The sequence below is a fragment of the Rhipicephalus microplus genome, chromosome 1, assembly GCF_043290135.1.
Source record: "Rhipicephalus microplus isolate Deutch F79 chromosome 1, USDA_Rmic, whole genome shotgun sequence".
Classification (NCBI taxonomy): domain Eukaryota; kingdom Metazoa; phylum Arthropoda; class Arachnida; order Ixodida; family Ixodidae; genus Rhipicephalus; species Rhipicephalus microplus.
The window spans coordinates 73,617,512-73,640,943 of record NC_134700.1 but is presented as its reverse complement, the minus strand read 5'-3'; the positions used below and the strand labels follow the sequence as shown (position 1 = coordinate 73,640,943).

Below are 23,432 nucleotides of genomic sequence, written 5' to 3'. Positions count from 1 at the left end.
GAAACCCTGATGGGATGCGAAGCAGCAGCGGTGCGCACGGCGTTGACTCGGTTGAAACAGGCGTCGAGGCGGGTGGTGGAAAAGCGGTTTGAAAAGAAACTCCGTGTAGCGTTTACTCGAGTAAACGTTTGTTTGAAACGCAAGGACACGGGAGGCAGGACGCGTTGATGACGCTTGCGCTAAACTTTCTTGGCTCGTGTCTCGTCAGTGTTCCTGACTCGCACCTCATCTGTGTCACTGGTCTTCCAGTGACGACGCTAGCGTTCGGCTTCCCTGGCTTACGCCTCGTTGGCGTTGACGTCGCCATTCGCGAACGCGATTGGCTTCGCTAACCCTCGCTACGCCGGCGACAGTTGGGAAAGGTACACACATAGAGTTTCCTAATATACGCTAGAGGGAAATCTGGCACTAATGTCTATGGGAGCTGCAACGCACGGCGTTTCAGCGAGCATGCGAATGATGGGTAGTGCACACATTTGTCTAATCTTCGTACTTCTGGCCTGCTTTTGGCTCCGTTTGCACTTGTGTTGCGTGGAGTTTTTTTTTTACAAAACAAAACTCAACAAATGTCCGGCGATTGCACTTCACCACCTTATTTTTTAGACTGACCTTTCCAAATCAGGTCACAAAGTTCAAAAGGGTTGAATCTTTTTTTCAAAACAAAAACCGGAATACAGCAATAAACCAAGCCGGAAGTACGAAGACTAGGCGAATGTGTGTAGTACCCATCATTCCCATGGTCGCTGACGATCGCAGTGACATAGTCCCCTATAGTTAATTTTAGGAAACTTTATGGGTATACGCACACTAGCTGGAGCACTAGCGGCCGTCCGCGCGATCGTGCGGCAAGCAGCGGCGCGCTGTCCACATTGTAGGCGCCGCGAAATTTTGGAGGCGCGCGCACCCGCCGGCTCGCGGCTTCTCGCCGACAGATGGAGAAAGATGCGAGCATCATCGCCACTTCTCGCTTCACCATCTCCACTTCTCGCAACGCTCGAGCCCACTCGTCACGTGGATGAAAAGATGGATGGATGTATGTGGCTGTACCCTTTAGATTGGGTGGCGGCTAACGCCACCTAGCCGTAATACTTAGTGAACTAACACTAGATTTATCTTTTTTCCCCTTTAAATAGTAAAGTTGGGCGGGTACTTTGCAGTGAAGGGTTTAATTTTCACTCGTGTGCTGACTTCAGCCACCTATCAGATAGGCTCCTTCCAGTTAGGTCTACCCGCTTAAAGTCTATTTTGCCCTCCCTGCCCCTGAACCCCACTGCTTTAAAAAACTCTGCGCCGTCATCCTGAACTATAGGGTGAAGCCCTTTACAGAACATTATCAAGTGTTCGGCAGTTTCCTCTTCCTCTCCGCACACACTGCATACTATGTCTACCCCTTCGTATTTGGCCCGAAATGCCTTGGTTCGAAATACTCTCGTTCTGGCCTCAAACAGTAGAGAACTACCGCGAGAATTATCATAGATCCTTTATTTGGCTATTTCCTGCTTAAAAGTTCGATAGATCTCTAGTGCGGACTTCTTAATCATGCCAATTCTCCACATGTCAGTCTCCGTTTCCTTCACTTTCTTCTTAACTGATAGTTTTTTTTGGTTTGGCCACCTGCTGTTTTCTAAGTATTTACCAGTCAATTTCGTTGTTCGCTTCCTCCATTTTGTATCGACATTCTTCATGTACAAGTAGCTGAAAACCTTCCTAGCCCAACGCTCCTACCCCATTTCTCTCAATCGCTTCTCAAATTTTATCTTGCTGCTAGCTTCCCTGCCCTCAAATGATGTCCATCCCATATCACCTTGTACTCCCTGATTTGGTGTATTCCCGTGAGCTCCTAAAGCAAGCCTACCTATTCCACGTTGCTTGAACTTCTGACCTCATGCACAAGACCGCATTGCCGAACGTCAGCCCAGGAACCATGACCCCTTTCCATATTCCTCTAACAACATCATACCTATTGTAATTCCACAGTGCTCCATTTTTCCTCACTGCTGCATTCCTGTCACCTTTAGTCGTCATGTATTTTTCGTATTCCCTTAGGTACTCGGTCCCATTGCTTATTCATACGCCCAGATATTTGTATTTATCTGTTATTTCTAGCGTGACTTCCTGTATTCTAAGCTCACTACCTTCCTTATCATTAAAAATCATGACTACTGATTTTTCTTACTGAATCTAAAATCTGACCTATCTCCCTCATTACCGCAGATGTCCATCAACCTCTGCAAATCTTCCTTGTTGACTGCCATTAGCACTATATCATCTGCGTACATTAATGCTGGTAGTGCCTGATCAATAAGTTTTCCTTGTTTGACTAAAGAGAGGTTGAAGCCAAGTCCACTTCCCTCTAATTTGGCCTCTAATCCTAAATATTATCATAAATAACAAGGTACATCATAAATAACAAGGGTGACAGTGGACAGCCCTAAGTCCCCGTTTCACGTCTGTGGGCTTGGATACCTGTTTTTCCCACTTTATACCTACCTTGTTACTTTTATAGATTTCCTTTAAAAGATTAGTGACTCCATCTTCCACACCCAGTGTGTCTAGTATTCCCCACAAGTCGTCTTGAATCACGCTATCGTACGCTCCCTTGATCCAAAAATGCTAGCCACAGGGGCCTGTGTTCCTTTTCTGATATTTCGTTAAACTGCGTCAGTGAGAACAGATTGTCTTCCAACCTCCTGTGTTTCCGAAGCACATTCTGCAGTTCCCCCAGCACCCCCTCATCCTCTATCCATGCCTGCAGTCTTTCCTTTATAATCTGCATCGCAAGCCTGTAGACCACTGATGTCACTGTTATAGGACGGTAGTTGTTTATGTCAGATTTGTCCCCCATTCCTTTATAGATCATGCTCATCCTGCTATGTTTCCATCTGTCACGGGTCCTGTTAATTAGGGAGGCGATCGCCGGGCTAATTCCAAGGGCCGAAGTATCGGCCCCCCGAACCGCACCACGAAAGCGTGGACAATTTAGAAGTGGTCCTATTTGGCGCGCCAGCGGACGCCGGCTGTGGCCCAAAGAACAAGTCAGAGCCGAGAGTTGATGAACAAAACAAAATTATATTCTCAATAATGGCAGATCAAAAACAATACACAAGTATGCACACTCCACAATAGTTGAGTACAATATGTCACCAATCAAACAATGTACTACACAGTACAATCAGCCACACTCGAAACAACGGACACAGACAACAGTACGCAGTACAATGCAGTCGCATGCATTGAACAACCAAGACACTTAAAGACTAAAGAGATAGAAAACCTATTCAGTCGAAAGTTCTTGGAACAAAAGTCTGGGGTATACTCTTCCGAGAATCACTCACTCAAAGTATAGCGTTGTTGTCGTTCCGCTGCCCCCGAAGTTTCTCTTCCAGGAAACCTCTGTCGTTCCGCTGCCCCCGAAGTTTCTCTTCCAGGAAACCTCGCGTCTTCTCTTGGCCGCTCTCCAAACTTCAAACTTCTTCGCCGGAAACACGTCGGCTTCACACTCGCAGCTGTTGCCACGCGTCTTCGCTCGATAGCGGTAGACACACACTCTTGCCTGTAGCTCGAGTCGTCACCCCTCAGGTGGAAATCCTCTTCTTCTCCTGCTTTGTCACTACGGACAAAACCTTCGCCGACTAAACGGCGGAATACCTTACGCGCTCTGGCGCTAACTTCCATCTTCTCCTGCTTTGTCACTAAGGACAAAACCTTCACCGACAGACGCGGCGGGATACCCTACACACTCTGGCGTTAACTTCCTTCCTCTCCAGATCTCTCATCTCGGCTGCTCGATTAAATACCTTCCGCGCGAGATTTCAGAAAGTTCTCATCATTTCGTCGGCGCGATGCGCAGCGAAGGCTGGGGGAAAGGGCGAGACGATACGGGGGCCGTCCGCGACGGATGACTCAACCCGGCATCACCACGCCCCTTTCCATCGAGAAATTTCGAGGGCTTGCTCGGGTGCCGATGAGAGGAGGTTCGTTGGCGAACCTACGCTTCCGAGGGGAGAGGGATGCGTGCCCGGGGAGTCTTTGGATGCTTGTTTTCTTTTTTTATCGTTGACCTCGCGGCGTCACTCCGGCGTTTCGTCGCGAGAATTTGGCGGCGCGCCCTTTTTTGAGCGCTCGTTTTGTGACACCATCCATCGGGAACTTCACCATCGATTATTACTTTGCTCACTGTCTCTCTCAAAGCCTGCTTAGACTTCGGACCTAATGTCTTTATCAGCATAGTTGGAATGCCATCTGGGCATGTTGATGTTCTACTAGGAACCTTTTTCTCAGCCCTTTCCCACTCTCGTTGTGAAAATGGAGCCATTGCGCCACTTGATTCATCATTGTCTATTGTGGTGCATAAAGCACTTCTTTGTTGAAAATTTTCTGTCACCCTTGTTCTTATATATTCAATAGCTCCGTCCCCTTCTAGCCTAGCACCTTGGGCTGTAGTTATAAACCTCTGCTCTTGGCTCGTCTCATTTCTTAGGGAATTTAGATGGTTCCAAAATTTCTCAGCTGCCTTTCTGTCTTTCTTATGTACTTCTGCCAGCCACTGAGCTTCCTTTCTTCTGATCTTTTCATTGATCAGAAGGGATGCATCCCTTCTACAGCTTAGAAAAGTTTCCCAATTTCTTTCAACATTCTTTCGGTTCACCCCGCTGCTCAGCATGTCTGTGTTCCCTAGAGGCTTCATGACGTTTTGCTATGGCTCTCTTAACTTCCTCATCCCACCAACTTTTGGGTTTGTGTCTTCTCTTCCGGGGTGACTTGTCACGCGTCTTAGCAACCTCTAGCTCAAACAGTCTAATTAGATTCGTGTATGTCCACACTGTTTTATTATCCTCCATGATTACTTTCTCAATTTGTTTAGTGGATATTTCAGTTTGCCTTTCCAGATAAAAATTTTCCTGTAATTGCTTATCTTGTCTCCTTGCCACCTTCGCTGCTCTTCCGAAACTTAGCTTGATACGTTTGTGATCACTACGCAGACTTCTGGAGCCACCTTCATCTATGTGCATTCCCCTGAGCTTATCATACATCCTATGTGACATCAGTGCGTAATCTACCGTCAACTGCAGCCTTCCTACCTCCCATGTTATTTGCCCTTCACACTTCTCGGTACTGTTGCAAATGATCAAATCAAGCCTTTCACACATATCCATGATCATTTTGCCTTTCGGGTCGGTATACCCATCTATATCTTCCACGTGCGCATTCATATCTCCTAGTATAATTATCTCGCAGTCTCTTCCTAACTCCTGAATGTTCTTTGATATACACTCTACCATTGCCTGGTTTTCTTCTCTGGCCTTTGCTCCCGTCCACAAGTACACGGAACAGAGGAATGTCATTCGACCTGCCACTTTCCCTTTCAGCCATAAATGTTCCTTGCACTCCTGCTTGACCCTTTGCCAGTCTGTACTTTTATGAATGAATGCCCCAATACCACCCCTCTTTCTGCTGCCTTCTGTTCTATTACAATTTTCCCACGCGTAGTCCGGATTGTTCGGAGGTTGTTTCATGTCCCTGAGATGTGTTTCTACAAAACCGTATACCATCGGCCTCTCTTTCCTTAGCTGTTCTTCTATCTCTTCCCACTTGAGCCTGCTCCTACCACCCTGCATGTTAATATACACTATGTCTGAATTGGCTCGGCGCTCGTGGCTACGTCTATTTCTTACCCGGACTCTACCTATCTTAGATACTGGTGCTACTTTCGAATCGTATCTGTCCATGCCACCTGTCAAAGAGTCTCCCTGGTTGTTTTCCTCGTTACTAGCTATCCTGCACCCCGAAGGGCCCGCTTGCCCCCCAAAAAAGCTACTGTGCGTCCTGCAAGTCGCCAACCCACCTGATGACCTAGCCGCCCATCGAAGTGAATTCTGTCTCGTTGAAAACCACCCCACCTATGCACCTCTCTTTTTATTTCCACCACCTCAAAGCCTTTCTCTCGACTCATCCGCCATATCTATTGGTTTGCGTTGATAACCGCTCTTTGCAGGTTGCTATCACGCACCGGTACCTCCGGTATTGTGCATATCACTACCTGTACCTGAGGAGAAGTGGCGCACATGTCATCGACGCCTTTAGCCAGTGTGGTTGTCAGTCCTGCTGTCCCCAGCGATTATCACATGCTGTGACTTTTCAGCTGGAGCGTCCTGCACCTGGGGGCTACTTGCACCTGTGACGCCAGCTGCTTTGTCCCCTCCCAGCCCCTCCACTACTTCGCTGAAGCTGGGCCTTGCAACAATTGAACCGGCTGAACCTGTTTTTTCCAAACTTGCTTGCTCTTTCTTCTCCACCGTTCTGGTTGCCGGTTCCCTACTGTTCTCTCGGTAGGCCGCTCCTCTGTTCACCGTGGCTAGTGCTTCCTCGGCGGACTTCAGCCTTTCTCCCATTGTCCTCGTTTTCTCTTGCTCTGTCGCCAACGCAGTCTCGAGCTCGGCGATTGTCATCAGCAGTTCACTCTGGGCAACCATTTTTTTCTTCATTTTTTCCTCGACCTCACATTGCCTACACTTCGCGTCAGCCTCTTCTCCATCCGCTTCTACTCTTGGGTCACTTTCAAACCCACTCCACATCCTGAACACTTCACAGTCTTTTTAACCATGTCTTTCTGACACCAATTGTCCCTATACTCGATAATTACTAAACTCGAGCCCTGCCCTACGAAAAAAAAAAAGAAAGTCTAAGCTCTACTACAAAAATTTGCGTGTTCAATGTACACGCACCTCCCCCATGGTGTGGCAAAAGAAAAAAAAACAACAAAAAATTCAAACACACACACGCGCACTAACTAATAAATACCTGGTGACTGGCCCCCGAAAAAGCCGTACCATAAAATAAGTGCTACGAAGATTTCAACTGCTGTCTTATAATTATAAAGACAAGGTCAAAACATGCAAAAACACTTATCTGAGCAGTCGATCGGGAGCGCTCAAAAACACGTCCATCCACCGTGACAGTCCGAACCGAACCGAGTCAGATTTACACCAAATTGGTTACATTACTTGCATGAAAAGTCAATGAAGTTCAGACATGAGTTTTATGACCTTCAAGTTAATTACACCTGGGTACATACTGCAATTGATGAACTGTATTTAGGCACCAAGTTTGCTGGAGTTAAATCGTGTGGTAGCGAGAATTTAATATTTATGCCATCCAACGTTTGAGGCAGAATTGGATCGTTGCTTCAATCACTTTTTTTTATAAGAATCCGCTGATGTATCGAATAACAAACGCGTAGTTGAGCGCGTGCGCCCACACACCGGGTCCCCTAGGTATGTGCCAAATGATTAAAATATACAATATTAGATTTAGCCAAGAGACATCGGTTGCACGTTGCTCACAGCCACCTTGTGCACTACAGACAACTTTTGTTTTGTTTTAATTGTTCAGTTAAAACTAATACATTTAACTAAAATGATAAATACTCTAGGTAAGATGCTTGACTTGCACAGTTGGAAACCGTCTTCAGAAACCCTCAATACATAGATTAGATAAAGAAAGTCTCATGCATACAATTTTTTTCCAAGCTGCATAAAAAGGCCGCGAGATAAAAAAAAAGAACACGTGGCTAGCGCATTCGCGCACCGCAAAGGTGCCACTCTCAGGCGAGGTTTCATTCATACATCAAGAGCAACGAAGCTGGGTAAGCTACGTAAAAAGTTTGGTAGTAATAAACAGCTTTATTAAGACAGCTGACGGTTTCCTAAGTAGCGAGGGCTGTCAGGCCATGCCTGGTCGCCACCTCGTCAGCGCGTTTGATGGCCCGGAGCTGGGTGTCCAGGCTTGTGACCATGAGGATTCTCTCGCAGGCCTCACTTGAAGGTGACTCCTAGGAGGTTTGGTGGGGGAGGGTCCTTGCTGCATCCCCAGATGATGTGGTCCAAGGTTGCGGTCTGTGTCTTGCAAAAGGTGCGCGGAATTGTGAATAAAGCTGCGTATATGTGTCGCCAATACGCGGGCCTCGCGCTTGGCTTTCATCGTTGTTAACACTCGTGCGAGATGAACATGAAAGCACGCGCACAGCGTCGTGAAAGGCTATAGGCCATCTAACACGGATTCATCCACAGTTGCTTTCTGACGAAATAAAGTTTTACCATCCATCCATAGCTAGGTATAAAATATCAAGAAATGAGAACTAGTAGACGCTATAAGTATCCAGAGCAACTGCCGCATAACTTTATCTCCTACGCACAAAGCATCTTCATGTATTACTGGAAGTCCAAAGATATAAGGAAGTCATATATGAGATGGAAAAGTAGTAGTAAACAACTTTATTAAGACAGCTGACGGTTTCCTAAGTGCGAGGGCTGTCAAGCCATGCCTAGTCGCCTGAGATGGAAAAGTCATTGTACTATTTCTTAGGGCAAACCGCATTCATTTCAAGCAGGCAGTCTTGGAGTCTATCCCAGAAGCATTTTCCAGAAGAAGCGATCTCTGCAACAACATGTATCATGCAGAATACAAGGGAAACATCCTGTTGCTCACCCTAAAGAAACGTATACGCTCTCTTCGGATGCTGTACCTAGCAATTTACCGGGCTGCCCAAAATACCTCACCGTCCAGCAAAAAATTAAACCATCTCCCACTAAAGGGAACCATGTGGGGATGCGAAGCAGCGCGGGTGTTCACTTGTGTTTTAATTTGTATGTTTCATTTACTTATATGTTGTGTACCGCTTATGCTGCACCCCCCTCCCATTTGTGTTTATTACCGTGTGTAGGCCGCTGAGTGAACAACACGTCCAGTGCTGCCAGGAGAGTGCAATGGAGCGAGCGAGCGCTGCATGAGCGCACAGCTGTGGTGGAGAGATAAACGAATAAGGGGAAACGAAGTGGCAAGGAAACGCGAGGAGGAGGGGAGAGTTGGCGCATGCGCAGTGGGGGAGCAAATAGTTGCCCAGAGACAAACACAACCCCGAGCTAGAGTATAAGCTGCTTCTAATCATAGCCTCCTGAGGCTATGTTCTAATCTGAGAAGCAAACGGCATGCTCTACTAGGCTAGCCACCCTAGCTCTACTGCCGACATCTCGGCCGTGACGGGAACCACGTGGTTCAACTGCATCTGCAGTGCCTAATCCGACCGCTGACAGCACGCCAATTTTATTGCGTGAGTGCAGATCGTGAGTTCAGATCGTGGCGATGCTGAATCAACTGGCATGTAGGCCGCGCTTCAACTTCAACAGCGTCGGGCCGCCTCCGCGTAACGATGAGGATGCTTCTCAACCATGTTCTCAACACAATACTGATCGTGCAAGTCTATGCACTACCGACTCATTTCGTCATCAAGCCGAAAAGGTAATTTCTTGTGTTAAATTCAGATGCCACTTTTTGAGCTAGGAAGCAAGCACGCTCATACACACACATGGACGTACAGTACGCTATCGCGTTTCTTACCGCTAGCGTACGTTTGCCTTCGGGCTGTTATCCATATTGCAAATACCTCGAATTTTCAATTACAGCCAACGCTGCTTTTTTTGTTTTGTTTTGAATTTGAGCCAAAGACGCCGACACCAGAATTTCAGCGAAACGAGCTTGTAAAAGCTGCGCGTACCTAGTCCACAGCTCGCCACCGTCCTCAATGGTCAACTGGCATAGAAGCTGCAGAACTGCTTTCGAGCCCCGATGCGTTGTGCTCGAAGGCAGGTTTGCAGCTGCCGTGCCGCAGCTGCCGCTGCAAGAGACCCAGCATGTTGACGGCGCGGACGTGTTCGCGGACGATTCAGTCTAGTGGCATGCGACGCGATTGGGATCCCTCTGCAACACCTACCGTTCTCACGACCACGGCCTTCTCAACAAGCGAGGATTTCTGCATTGTTCTCAGAGGATCCCAACCGATTTTGGTGTCCGTCGTTTCACCACAGAACACCTGTTTCACTAATTGCTCCGCGCATGCTCTGCGCGGACTGAAGCGGGATCGGCTGACGTATGTTGACGTACTGACGTAGTACGCAATCCGCCGGCTCGATTCGTGGTTTCGTCCGTCGTGTGAGTTCAGACAGTTCAGGTTAACAAACATAGAATAACCATGTTAGAATGAAAAGTAAAGTAATCCGCACCGGTTTCTTCGTGAAAAAAGCACTCTGCAAGCGCGCATTGATGACGAGAACAGAGTTGCTGCTTGTTGGCACAAACTGTGCATGCGAAAAACCTCTATTCAAGCGTGGTGGGTTCAAAGTGTTACACTCGATCCAGAAATAGAAAAAGAAATATTTTTCAGGGCGGAATGAGGGTTCACATCAAGGTAGAGCGGAGAAGCCCTCCAACTACGCCACCTCCGGTAAGTGAGGTGAATTTTTGCAATTTGGTACTTGCACCTCTTAGCTAACCCCCAGTTTTGCGTTACAAGTGTTCAATTCGTGATGAAACAGTCTAATTTGAGTAAACTTGACAAATATGGTAGGAACGTGCATCTCATCCCACGTGCTTCCTTTTGTTGTCATTATACCTACACATTTATTACGTGCAGTAAAATCCTGTAGGGTACAAGGTATATAACAGCACAGAGCATGATTGGAAATTCTATCAGAATGGATTCTTGATCCTAGGACGATTGCTGATCTAGGAATGATTCTTGATTTACATTACTTATTTGCATTCTTATGTGTAAATGTATGTGCCTGTGTGTGGTGGACTTCGAATAAAGCAAACTTGTTTCAATTTTAAATACCTGTTAAAGAAAGCAGTTGTAAAAATTTTGATTCATCCCAGGTTGGTGCTGCGTTAAAGAGTCATTAAATTAAAGTTGCCTGCGCTAACACAGAGCAAGCCCCACAAAGAAAAAATTCACACACTTCTTTGTGGGGTGTGTTCCGTGTTTGTGCAGGTAATTTTAATTCAGAGGTATGTAGAGTTGAGCCCAAATGAAGTTTTATTACCCAGCCGCAATGGCTGCATTTCCGATGGAGGCGGAAATGTTGTAGGCCCGTGTGCTCAGATTTGGGTGCATGTTAAAGAACACCAGGTGGTCGAAATTTTCGGAGCCCTCTACTACGGCACCTCTCATAATCATATGGTGATTTTGGGACGTTAAACCCAACATATCAATCAATTAATGTTGATTGCATATATAACGAGACACGTCAAACAAATGTGAAAGCTATTGACAATTGGAATACTCTATAATGTGAGGGCAGCTGCATGTGTGCTTTCATTTTGTGGTACGTCAGTTAAGGCAAATAGTGTATGTGTACACACTTACAGACTATTCTTCAATTGCTTGCTGCAGAGTGCACTTGGGGTATTATCAGGGACTTTGCCTCCCGGTTGCTTCATCAGCACGCACGTCAGTAGTTTGAGCTGTTTCTCTGCTCCAATTCAGCCTCAGCTCAGGCAAATCATTCAGCAGCTGCAGCAAACAAAGCGCCTCTGTTGGTTGTGTCACTCGTGGTTGAGAGAAAAAAAAAAAAAACTAGTGAAAACATCTTGGCTCATGTCAGCAACAGCAGTGAGCTTCTGTTTTGGCAGCACAAACTTTAGAGCGCTACTGACTCGCTGAAGGTTGATGAATATTTCAGCTGGCCTCTGCCAGTTGTAACGTTCAGAAATAGCGAATGAGCTCCTGTTTTGGCGACGTCAACCTGTGCGTTTGCATGACTCGTTGAAGGTTAATTCCAAGAGAACTCGCTCACACATATCCAGTAATGTTGATGTTATCTTCTATGAAAACTGCCTCATGATGAAAAGGGAGCTCAGATTGGTGGGTACAGAGAGGGCCAACAAGGGATGATGCTCAATAGAAGAGGTGTACTCTGATAGGCAATTCTGTTTATACAAATGAAAGCTTGAGTCATAAGGCAGCCACAGGAACGTTAAACTGAGTGAAAGATGTTGAATTCGCAGCTGCCCTATGTTTGATAAAGCAGAGGTATGGTGTGTGCTTCGTAGGAATATTGACATGAATATATAGTGCTTCACATTTTTTGCTTTGTAAAGTAGTTTCAGTTTACTCCACAATTATGTTATTTAGCTTAATTCCTTTTTGGTAATGCCACATGTGTGTTGTATTTAATGTGACATGCTCGAAATACATGTACAGTGCAGCTAAGCTTTATATATATAATGCAGAATACCTATGAAAGTCGCTGAAATAGTCGAGGCTGGTCACTATATTAAGAGTTTCGTTACTGTGGGAAAATGGCTATTTTACATTTGGATGGATAGATGAACTTTATTAGGGTCCAACAGGTCCTGCTAGTGTTCTAGACTGAAGCGGGCCGCTCCCACGTTGGGGCCGGAAGACCTAGCCTTTCAGCCGCTTTATTTATTTATTTATTTATTTTTATTCACAGATACTGCTGTCTCATGTTTGAGAAATTGCAGGAGTGGTTACAATAAACAAACAAAAACAGCAGAAATAAAATACATAAAATTACGTAAATAGACACCTATTCAACAAACAATAAATGATCAAACAAAAGGAACAACAGCAAAACTAAAAACATCGAATTACATAATTAGACACTTGTTTAACAAACAGCGCATGCGTTATTCGTTTCAAAATAGTGTCCAGATTATTCCAAGTGTCAACTGTGCATGAAAAAAAAAAGGGTATTTATAACAATCAATAAAACATCTGAACGGCACAATGTTCAACGGATTGAATCGGCGAGTCACATGGGTAGGATGATTAGTGAACGAAATTGGTGTGGCTATGCGGACGGAATCGTGCATGATGTTATGTAGCATGGTAAGCCGATCACACATACGTCTGTGTTCTGAACGGTTCAGCAATAAAGCATGGTAGTGCTCTGAAGGGGAGAAATCACGGTCATAACGGTTAAAAATGAATCTAATCGCTTTTTGCTGGATGGCCTCAAGTTTATTTATGTAAATTGAAAGATGTGGTGACCACACAACAGACGCATATTCAAGAAGAGGCCTGACCAGTGATTTGAAGGCTACAAGCTTGCATTCTTTTGTGGTGCCCTTTAGCGTTCTTCTTAAGTAACCAAATGTTTTAAGCGATTTTACAGAAATAAGATCGATGTGTTTGTGCCACTTCAAGTTTGGAGAGAATACAACACCAAGATACTTAAATTCCTCAACTTTTTCTAGTGTGTGATTGGAGTCGCCATATCTAAATTGCAATGGCTCCTTTTTAATTGTAAAAGTTATTGTCACGGTTTTCTGAAAATTAAGCTCCATTTGCCAAGTTCTGCTTCATTCGCAAAGGAAGAAAACACATCATTCAACAAAATTTGGTCAGTGACGCTACGTACATTGGAATACAATACACAGCCATCGACGTATAGGCGGAGCTTAACTGGAGTGTTAATGACAACCTGAGTGACATCGTTAATGTAAATTATGAATAAAAGGGGTCCCAAGACACAGCCTTGTGGAACACCTGAGGAAATATGAGCTTGTGACGACTGTTCGTGGTTGTAGCGAACAAACTGACTCTTCAGATGCAAATAATCCGTAAATCTAACAAGTAATTTGTCAGCATATGGGCCTGTGAGAAGGTTACGAAGTTTGAGCAGAAGTTTTTTGTGACATACCTTGTCAAAAGCTTTGCAGTAATTAATAAAAATGGCATCGACTTGTTTGTGGTTATTAAGTGATGAGGCGATGTCATGTGTAAATTCGATCAATTGTGAGACAGTGGAAAAACCGCTGCGGAAACTGTGCTGATGCTGTGAAAGGATATTGTCAGTTAGGTATGGAATAATGTGCTCGCGAATGATGTGCTCGAGTAGCTTGCAGCACGTCGATAATAATGAAATTGGTCTGTAGTTAGAAATGATTTCCTTCTTACCTGATTTGAATATAGGAACAACATTAGCGATCTTCCAAATTCGCGGGACCCATCTGGAGTCGAGCGATTTCTGGAATATAATTATGAGGTATCGTGGACACCATTGAGAATACCTTTTCAAAAAAGCGTTAGGGATACCGTCCGGACCGGCACTTTTAGTTATATCTATGTTGAGTAAGAGATTACGAATACGAACTCCAGAGCAACTTGACTCAATATCCGAAATAGCTACCGATAGAGGGTGTGACAAAACAAGAAACATTGCCGTTATCAGCAGTAAAAACAGACTTAAAATAACTATTGAAGGCCTCCGAGATCGCCTGAACATCTGAACAAACCGTAGTTTGTTTTCAATAATGAATGAGCAAGTTCTCCTGGAGGGTGGATTAATTGTCTTCCAAGGTCGGATTTTCCCTAATGAACATTGACAGCGTGTTATTGTAATAGAAATCTCTAGCTTCATGCATTTTATTTTTGAGTGTTGCCTTTAACGTACACAAAGTGAATTGCTGGTTTGGATTGGAGCAGCATCGGCGACGTAGTCGCTTTATGCGGCAAATAAACTGTATTATTTCTCGGTTATACCATGGGTGTTTAGGATTGCACTTCACGCATTTGTTTGGCACGAATTTAGATATGCAGTTGGACACAATCGTGCCAAAGTGTTCCACCAACGCATTTACACCACAACTGTTGCTGGAAAGGAGAAAATTTGCATAAGAATCTGCTAGCAGGAAAAGTGGGCCTTCATCGGTAACATGTGAGAAATCAGTAACAACTTTGTATTCTGGTTTCTTAAGTTTGTAGTGAATGGAAAATTGAACAAAGACTGCATTGGGATCCGAGATACCTTCTAAAACCTCGCACTATGAGTCATCAATCAATAAGTCAGCTGTAACGAAATCAAGGTCCAGGATTGAATCACTTCTGGTGGGACTTTGAACAACTTGAGTAAAACCATGGGATACAGCGAAGTCAATCAATGAATTACAGAGAACCTTGTCACGGCTGGTCGTGGTGAAGGACTCCCAGTTAATGAGGGGTGCATTGAAGTCCCCGCATATGATCAGTTTGCCGTCAAGGAGTCTCTGCTTAATGATGTAGTCCGTGATTGCCAATATGCAATGGTCATCTTCATTTGGTGGCCGGTAAACAGCTCCAATTACTACAAACACACTGCATACCTTGATCTTACACCAGAGAGAGACTGTTTCGAGGAGATTAGGCTGTGTTGTATAGTCAATGTCGTTTTTGACAAAGAGCGCCACGCCACCACCTCGACCACTCGACCTGTCGTTTCGAATAACCGAGTAACCAGAGGGCAGAAATTCGTTTTCAGAGATGGATTCATTAAGCCAGGTTTCAGTGATGCATATAATTGACAGATTATGACACAGTACTAGGCAACTGAAGTCAATCAACTTATTTACAAGGCTGCGGGCGTTAAAACACAGAAGCGTTAGGTTTTTTGATTCATTGTGTCTGGTGTCAGTTCATTGCTTTCTTTGCCTTTTTTTGTCTTATCTCTGCTATCATGCACTGACATTCTCTCGTCATGCGCATCATCTCAAGTGAACAGTTCTTCACCAATCTTTATTTTGTTCGAGATTAACTTGACCTTCTGACCCACCCTCCGAAGTTCTGCCGTGCTTTCCCATAGTTTCTTGCGTGCTTGCCTTGTAGTAGGGGTGTAGTCATCCGATACAGAGTAGCTACTGCCTTTTAGTCTAAAGCAATGTTTTAGTATGTTTAACTTCTCACGTTGACCGAATAGTTTGATAATAACCGGTCAATACTTGTTAGGTTGATTCCGACCCAATCTGTGAATTTTTTGTGCGGAAATGACTTTTGTGCCTAATTTATCAGTGAAGACTTCCTTCAACACAAGCTACGACAGTTCTTCATACGTTTCTTTTTGTTTTTCAGCTATACCAAAAATAATTATGTTGTTATGCCTGCTGCAATCTTCTAGGTCAACAAGCTTTCTTTCTAAAACTGTAACTCGTGAATCTAGGTCATGCGCCAAATTCTTGATTTCATTTATCGCAGATGTACCTTCATCAACTTTCTGTAATTTGACCTCAATATCCCCGAGCCTTTGTTGAACATTTTCTGGCCCTCAAGCAGTTCACCTAGAACCTGCTGAGTGGTAGGCCCAGGATTATGCTCGACGTCACCACATAGCATGAGTAGCGACAAGACGAAGTCACAGGCAGTAAAGTGCATTTCAGTAAGTCTACGTGGGCACGTCAACTGGACAAGGCAAAGGCCATTGGATTTAATTGTAAAAGCATTGTTACTAAGCTGCATGAAAAACAGGAGTGGATTCGACATGGTGCTCGCTGGATGCCAGCCGACGTGCCCACTGAAGAAATCCTATGGAAATGGGGCGTTTATATCTTGGTTTGTTGTTATCTACGAGGTTGCACACGGGTGTCCCCAGTCGGCGCCCAGACTTAGGAATTCCTCTGCGCAGTCTCCATGGATTGCTTGTGGAACAAGCGTGGATACCGTGTTCGCTGTGCTGGCTTCGGTAGTCGAGGCGATCAGAGCAAGCTGCATGAAAAACAGGAGTGGATTTGACATGGTGCTCCCTGGATGCCAGCCGCCGTGCCCACACGGGCAGTCCAACGGGCTTTGCAGGCCCGTTGGACTGCCCATAATTATCCCTCTAATGTAGTACTGCGCAAAGCTGTGTCCCATCCTTTTTCAGTATTTTCAGAATCGCTGTGTAACATAGAGCAACGCCAGAGTATGTGAGCAAGATCCATGGTGTTGTGGCATTTATCGCATGTTGTCGGAACACACAACTCCGGATAAATCCTGTTAATTAACAGCGGGTTCGGATAGGTTCTTGTTTGTAATCGCCTGAGTAATGACCTGAGCTTTGTTTAGTTTACTGTGTGAAGGGGGGAAGACTCTGCGTCCTAGATAGACATGTTTTGTTAGCTCGTTGTACGAAAGGAGTTGATCCTTGCATGCTGAAACCTCAGCATCTTCTTGCCTTGTGGCTGCATGGTTGACGAGTCCTCATGCAGCATTGTGGGCATATTTGTTGAGGTTAGCGGGAGCACCGTTGATTTCTCCCATGTGAGCAGGCAACGAAATAATCGAGTGTGGCTTGATTACTTTTTCCTTGAGCATTGCCAAAGCCTGTCTAGAGATAACTCCTTTGGCAAATGCTCGCACGGCTGCCTTAGAGTCGCTGTGGATCCTCAATCTATTTGGGTCCAAAAGTGCCAATGCAATGGCTACTTGCCCAGCGATTTCTGACTCCGTGGTGCAGATGGAAGCCGAGTAGACTAGTTGACTTTTACCGCTCACAAGTGCTGTTATGAAAGCTGGTTTATTGGATGCGAAATCTGCGTCAACAAACGAGCATTCCTCGGCCTCAATTTTAGCTTTTTTTAGCAGAGCTTTGGCTCTGGCTTGCCTTCTCACATTATGAATGGTGTGAACATTCCTCGGAACAGGCGTAGCTGTAATATTTTTCTTCAGTTCGGAGGGTATTGCTTTGTGATTATCGTCTATCGCTGTTCTTGGTGTACCAATTCCTTTGAGGATGTGCCTTCCTGCTTGCATTGTTGTAAGTCTAATGAACTGGGCGGTTTCTTGTGCCTCGGCGATTTCTTCTAATGTGTTGTGCATTCCAAGTTGCATGAGCTTTTCAGTTTTGATTTACATAGGTAGCCCAAGAGCTACCTTGATTGTTTTCCTCAGTAAAGCATTAAGTTTGTCTATTTCTGATCTCTGCCACTCGTGCATGGCTGCTATGTCGGCGAAGTGGCACAACACAAACGAGTGAACTAGTCTTACAACGTTGTCTTCTCCAAACCTTTGTTGGCGGTTAGTAAGTCTTTTGATGAGCCTGATTGCATTGTGCACTTTCTTAGTGATACGCTCAATAGTTTGGTTATTAAAGCCATTGGCTTCTATCACCAAGCCCAGGACCCTAATAAAATCCACTCTTGGAATGGCACTTCCGCTCATGGTATAGAGCCTTATCTCGTTCTGCTCTGTTGGAATCCATCTATTAGGTTTGCGGCCTCTTATCTTAGGTCTGTATAGCAGGAGTTCAGATTTCTTGGAAGAGCATCAGAGTCCTGTTGGCATTAGGTACTCTTCCGTCACACTTACAGCTTCTTGTAATTTTTCTTCTATTTCTCCGTCACTGCCTCCAGTACACCATATCGTGATGTCATCTGCGTAAATAGTGAACTCTATGCCTTCGATGCCTTCGAGTTTTCTAGAGAAACCTATAGATATTGAATAAAGTAAGCGAGATGACTGCTCCTTGAGGAGACCCTGGTCGCCTAGCTTCACTGTATTCAAGTTTAGGTCCCCAGCCATGAGCGTTGCCGTCTTTCTGCTGAGAAATTCTTTGATGTATTGATAAAAATTACTACCCAAACCTATAGTTATGTTTGCGGCACGCGAAGGATGGCCATTTGGTAGACGGTGCCCGACGAAAAGGGAAGTTGATGAAAAGAGGCTGCCCAGACGCGGACAAAGTCGTTTTCCTCAGAACGCATCTTTGTTGTCAAACCCCGTGAGCCTTTGTTCACCGCACCTTGTGCTAGGGTGCGGTGAACCCACTCGGCGCTAGCGCTCTCACGCTGAGCCAGACTGAGAAATAAGTGGTCGCTGTCGCGACACCGCTCCCGACAAGATAACATGGCGCCATGCTGTAACAATACGTGTGAATATACGGCAGAATCATGTCTACTAACGCCAGACAGCCGGCTGGCTGCCTAGACAGGCTTGTTGTCGCACGAAGGTATCTTTTAAGCTGTACGTCGGTGAATTGACGGAATTCTTAGCCGATGCTCGGTGGATAGCAAAGTGTGGGAACGCAGAGGTGGAAACCCGTCTCTGAGGAAAGGGGAGTTGTTTGCTGCATTGGGAGAGCATCGAGTAGGGGTTTGTCCCACGAGTGTCTCAGATGAGACGGGAGGTATTTAAAGGGCCACTCACCAGGTTTGACAATATTGAGCTGACAAGTGCAATGCGTAGATGAGGCGTTCATGATCCCTTCTGCCCAAATTTACAACGCGCCACGCCGCGAAAATGGGTCAAATTTCAAGATGAACACTGCTCCCCCTTCCTTCTGCCGGGGCGTGCTTAGAGAATGAGGGCATGAAGTGCGCGTATGAACGGACCTACGTACACGGCAATGCAGAGACATTGGCCCTCTGAGTAGACGACTCTGCTATGACATTGCAAACAGTGGCACATGACACGGCGAAAATTATTTAACACGGCACGTGTAGTTTATGTAATTTGTTGCTTGAAGAGATAAATAAAGCTCTTGATAAATAATGAGATGCAATAAGAGAATGTGAGCATCTTTTTTCATTTTTTTTCCCGTGAATTGCAATGAGATGCGAAGCTAATGTGTCGGCGTTTCGCATGCGTTCGTGTCCCGCCGGTCAGCGCATGGAGCAGACGACCACTGTGGAACGCTCCTATGTGTTCACGCACTCATTGTGCTCACCTATTCTACCGCGTCTAAGCAGCGTTTCCAAACCATCCCGCAGAAACAGGCAGAAGGCCACAAGATAACGCTGGTCAACAAAGCAACGCCGCTCGCGTGCTCGGGGGTTGTACTTGTTTGGGCACGTCATGCGCACGTCACCTCTTGGTCGAATGCCAGAGAGGGCGGAGAAGAAATTAGGCTTGCGAAGGCTACGCGGAGGAGCGGCAAGGGTTTCGAGCTCACCTTCTCTCATCCTGGTTTCGCGCTGCTTCAAAAAACCTGTGTTCTCCGCTTGTGATGGACCGATTAAAAAATTTTTGTGCTAAAATGTTCCTCGTCGGACACCCAACAACTTTCACTGTCTAACTAAAATTTGGTATGTGGCCTGGTGAGTGGCCCTCTAATGAAGAGAAATGGAGAGAAGGGGGCTTGGTGCTCTAGAAAAAGATCGGGGAGGAGGTACAGAAATCGTTCTTAGCGCAGACTCTGATCCAAGGTTGATACTACATCGAGAAGTTGGTGTTGATGTGTAGAGTATATGAAGGGCTCGGCAAGTAACGCCGACGTTAAATCAGCCCAGTGCCTACTGTGCGGTCGGTGTATTGGCCGCCCCGGCCTTTGTTTGTAAATAAGTGTCAGTGTGTAAATAAACAGAAGTTTGCTAGGATGTGAGCAACCGGGCCTGTCCAGTCCTTCAACATGTCGCCGTGGCCATCTGAACGATCGGGATTTCTTCCATCATCCCAATCCTGTTGGCTGCACCAGTTAAGATTGGGATGATGGAACGACGACACGTTGAAGGACTGGACAGGCCTGGTTGCTCTTTTCCTATCCCAATCTTAACTACTAGGTTTAAAATGGTTTTGAGTATGAAGGTATGAGGAATATTATCGAAGGCTTTCTCCATGTCTAGTCGCAGTATTGCTCATTGTCTCTTGTGTTGTGACTGATTATTTTGTTTTTGAGTAGGAGCATGGCATCTTGCGTGGAAAGACCATGTCTGAAGCCTAGCATCATGTGAGGGTAAACGTTATGCTCTTCCTAGTACCTAGATAATCTATTTAGTATCATATGTTCAGCAACCCTTCCCACACATGGTGTGAGTGATATCGGTCATAGATTCTCGAGGCCATATGTCTCGAGACATATGTGTCGGAAATATAGGTTTTGCCAGTTTGAAAAGTACTCCAGCACGCACTGCAGCATAGCAAATTTTGTGCAATGAAATGCTCCTTCCGAAAAATATATGTTGTAGAGCAACAAAATTATTTTGGAATGAGTACAAAGGTGAGAAGTGTGTATGTTTTGGTTGCCATCTGGTAAACAGCTGAATAAAAACACTATATATGCAAAAATATTCAAAACAGAGTAAATTGAGAACATTCATTTTGAAGATAAATGATCCAGGAATAGTACAAAAAAATGAGAAACTTTTTAAAAGGTGTTTCATTCGTATAAGCAAAGAAAATCAGAACTGAGGTACTGCTTCATTGCTCGTGCCATGCAGTGAAGCATTCCTTGCTTTTTAGGGAGACACAAGACAACTCTTAAATTTTTCGCAATAAATTTTTTTTTTTTTTATGAGAGACGCTGCCGCCATAAGAGCGACTAGTGACACTAGAGTGGCCTCTGTGTCTGCTATAATGATACAACCAGAACAAAAGCTGCTACTATCTGGCTGAGAAGGCCACCTCCACATTTTAAACATGCGGCAGACTTTTGGAAATATATTTTGTAAAATAAAAATTCCCTCACTCCTAGAAACAGCTCTCTATATGATAGCTGGCACAAATTTCTGCCAATTACTACTGCTTAGCACTGTCAGATTGTGAGGCTGATAGCTTAATTTGATAACTGACTTACAAAGGTTCCATTGAATGCAGAACTTTGATGTTACTGTAGCATAAACACGAAGGGCACACACTTTTGTCAAGTTTGTCAGCTAGGGCATTTCCCAAATGCACACCGCACATTGGTTCACGTAAAAGTCTGTAAAAAAATCACCATGTTCCCAAACTGGGCAAATTCAGATCGATTTGCAAAGTTGAGTGGCAGGACTAACTCTAACTATTAGAAAGTGTTGGGTGCATGAGAAACAAATCAAACATGCCAAAATATACGAATGAAGGTGTCAGTTACCGGTGATCGATTTGAAAACGCGTGGTAACGAAAGAGTTAACACCACTTGCATGTACTTGCTGTTCTTTGCTCATGCATATTGACGTTAAATGACTAAATGTTTAAAATTAATGTATAATGGCTGCAAGAAGCTTGCCAACATTAATTATCTAAAGCCTTTGAGTACAGTTGCCCAAAGCTTGAACTATTGTATGCAGCAGCCGCTTTTTTTGTCTCTCAGCACCATGTTATAGAAGGAAGTTACAAAAAATTTCTTCGTGCACATGTGCTTTATGGGCATACACCTGTCTTTAAGTCTACTGAAACTTAATTCAGTCATATTGCAAAGATACACAGAAAAAACTGCCACTGATGCAGGATAGCTAGAGACTTGGCCGACTGTACCTTATACTGTACTTGGTTGTGTTTCTTGCATGTCTGGACAGATACATTCCTCACAAAAATCTTGAATGCATGGCTGTATTGTTTTCCTGCTGTCTTGAGAATAAATTACCTGCATATCAATGTTTTGACTAATGTAAAAATAAAACTTTGAGGATGCTTGAGCTTCATATTTAAAGAGCACTGACATATAATTTCAAAGGCTAGATGACGAGTGAGATAGATTTATGTGGAGGCATGTGCAACATCTATGACACTTCAAGGGCAAATAAAGCCTAAAAGATATTTAAAATCATAAACTGCTTGCTGTGCGACTGAGCGAGACGCAGATCCCCTCACGTTGTCATCATCAATGTGGCGGCAATGTATACAAACCAACCTTGCACGGTTGTATTGGCTGGTTGCTTGCACTTGCTCTACCTGCGATTGATTTTTCTGTGCCTGTAATTTTGCGTGTGCTGGCTGTGAGTGTTGCTGTGATAAATCATGCTACTGTAATGTTTTATTATGCCTGAGTGCTTTGTTATGTGTGGGCCTTTACAGGACACATTCGTTCCGCAATTAACGTGGTGTGACACATCGTGCAATCCTGTGCTTCTGGCACGATATATTATATTTAAGGCAACTCTTCGCACTAATGACACCTGTATAAGGTTTTTAGAAAAAAGTTTTAAGCACAGGTATGGCTCTGTGGTAGAACACCTTGCTTGTCATGCAGAAGGGCTGGGTTGAATTCTGGCTCAAATACATGATCTTAATTATTTTTGTCGATTGCGATTCTTTTAGACATGTAATGCAGATATTTTGCTCATAACCAATAATGCCAATGCCAAAGCCTATACCTATCACTTTAATGATGTTCATAGAAAGTGGCGTGAGAGCAGAGAGTAGATAGAATCAAATAATCACATAACATTCAAATTTGTGACTCTGCCAAATCGTTATAGGTGTCCTCGACAAAGTGCAGAATTTTTCTAGGTGTGAGCCATTCCATTCGATGAAATATTATCTTAACTTTCTTTCTTGGTGCCCCAAAAAATGCTTGGCACATAGTACCAGAAGGAAAGTATCGTAAAAGTAATAAATTACTTTTTAATAATTGATCAATGACTTCATTTAGTAGCAACTGTAACTACAATGAATTACACTTTAGACTAAAGTTATCTTAGTTTTAATTGGTTATTTTCTTTCTGTACTATATACAAGTCTGTCTTAAGCTACCATTGCACTATTTTTTCGTCCACTTTTCTTTAGTACATACGTCTTATGCATGATAGAACTGAACCTGGAAATGTAAGCCAGCACTAGTACTCTGGGCCTGGCGTCTCTTGTTTATTGCAGTTGTCACATAGTGCATGACTTGTTGGGGAAGACAACTGGCTGTTCAGCCCTTGTAGGCTACATGAAAACATCCAAGCCGGCAGAGTCGTTATTATTGAATTATAAATGAGAAAAATGGAAACACAAAGGCTCAATTCATATTGCGATGATGAGAATGGAGCCAACAGATAATGGGGAACAAAAAAAGAAGAAAAAACATTCCAAGGATAAGTTCTTCCACAGTTAAGTTGTATACCTTAGAAAAGTGGTTGCAAAAATACGCTAAATGTGTTAACATGGGTTTGTCTGCTGCATGCTGCCAGTGCTTTTGTTGCGCATTTTAATTTTCTTTCTTTA

The 23,432-nt window shown here is 44.4% G+C and overlaps 1 protein-coding gene and 1 long non-coding RNA gene across 12 annotated transcripts in view; one reads left to right on the top strand and one right to left on the bottom strand.

Moving 5' to 3' along the window:
• Window positions 1-7,655: 7,655 nt before the first annotated feature.
• Window positions 7,656-9,902, bottom strand: LOC119178708 (uncharacterized). Its single transcript, XR_005110763.2, has 2 exons — window positions 9,770-9,902; window positions 7,656-7,901 (listed from the first exon to the last, which is right to left on the bottom strand). It is a non-coding gene; the product is annotated as an uncharacterized LOC119178708 (long non-coding RNA).
• Window positions 8,866-23,432, top strand: part of LOC119178707 (uncharacterized) — a 56,130-nt gene continuing 41,563 nt past the window's right edge. For 2 of the 11 annotated variants that reach the window (XM_075878246.1, XM_075878169.1), the window contains exons 1-2: window positions 9,953-10,162; window positions 10,220-10,279. In XM_075878246.1, coding sequence (XP_075734361.1) covers window positions 10,226-10,279 — 54 coding nt within the window. In that variant the 5' untranslated portion in view covers window positions 9,953-10,162; window positions 10,220-10,225. Of the gene's footprint in view, window positions 9,298-9,855; window positions 10,166-10,219; window positions 10,289-20,234; window positions 20,253-23,432 lie in introns of those variants that run through there. The other 9 variants (XM_075878203.1, XM_075878121.1, XR_005110761.2 and 6 more) reach the window with 8 other exon arrangements.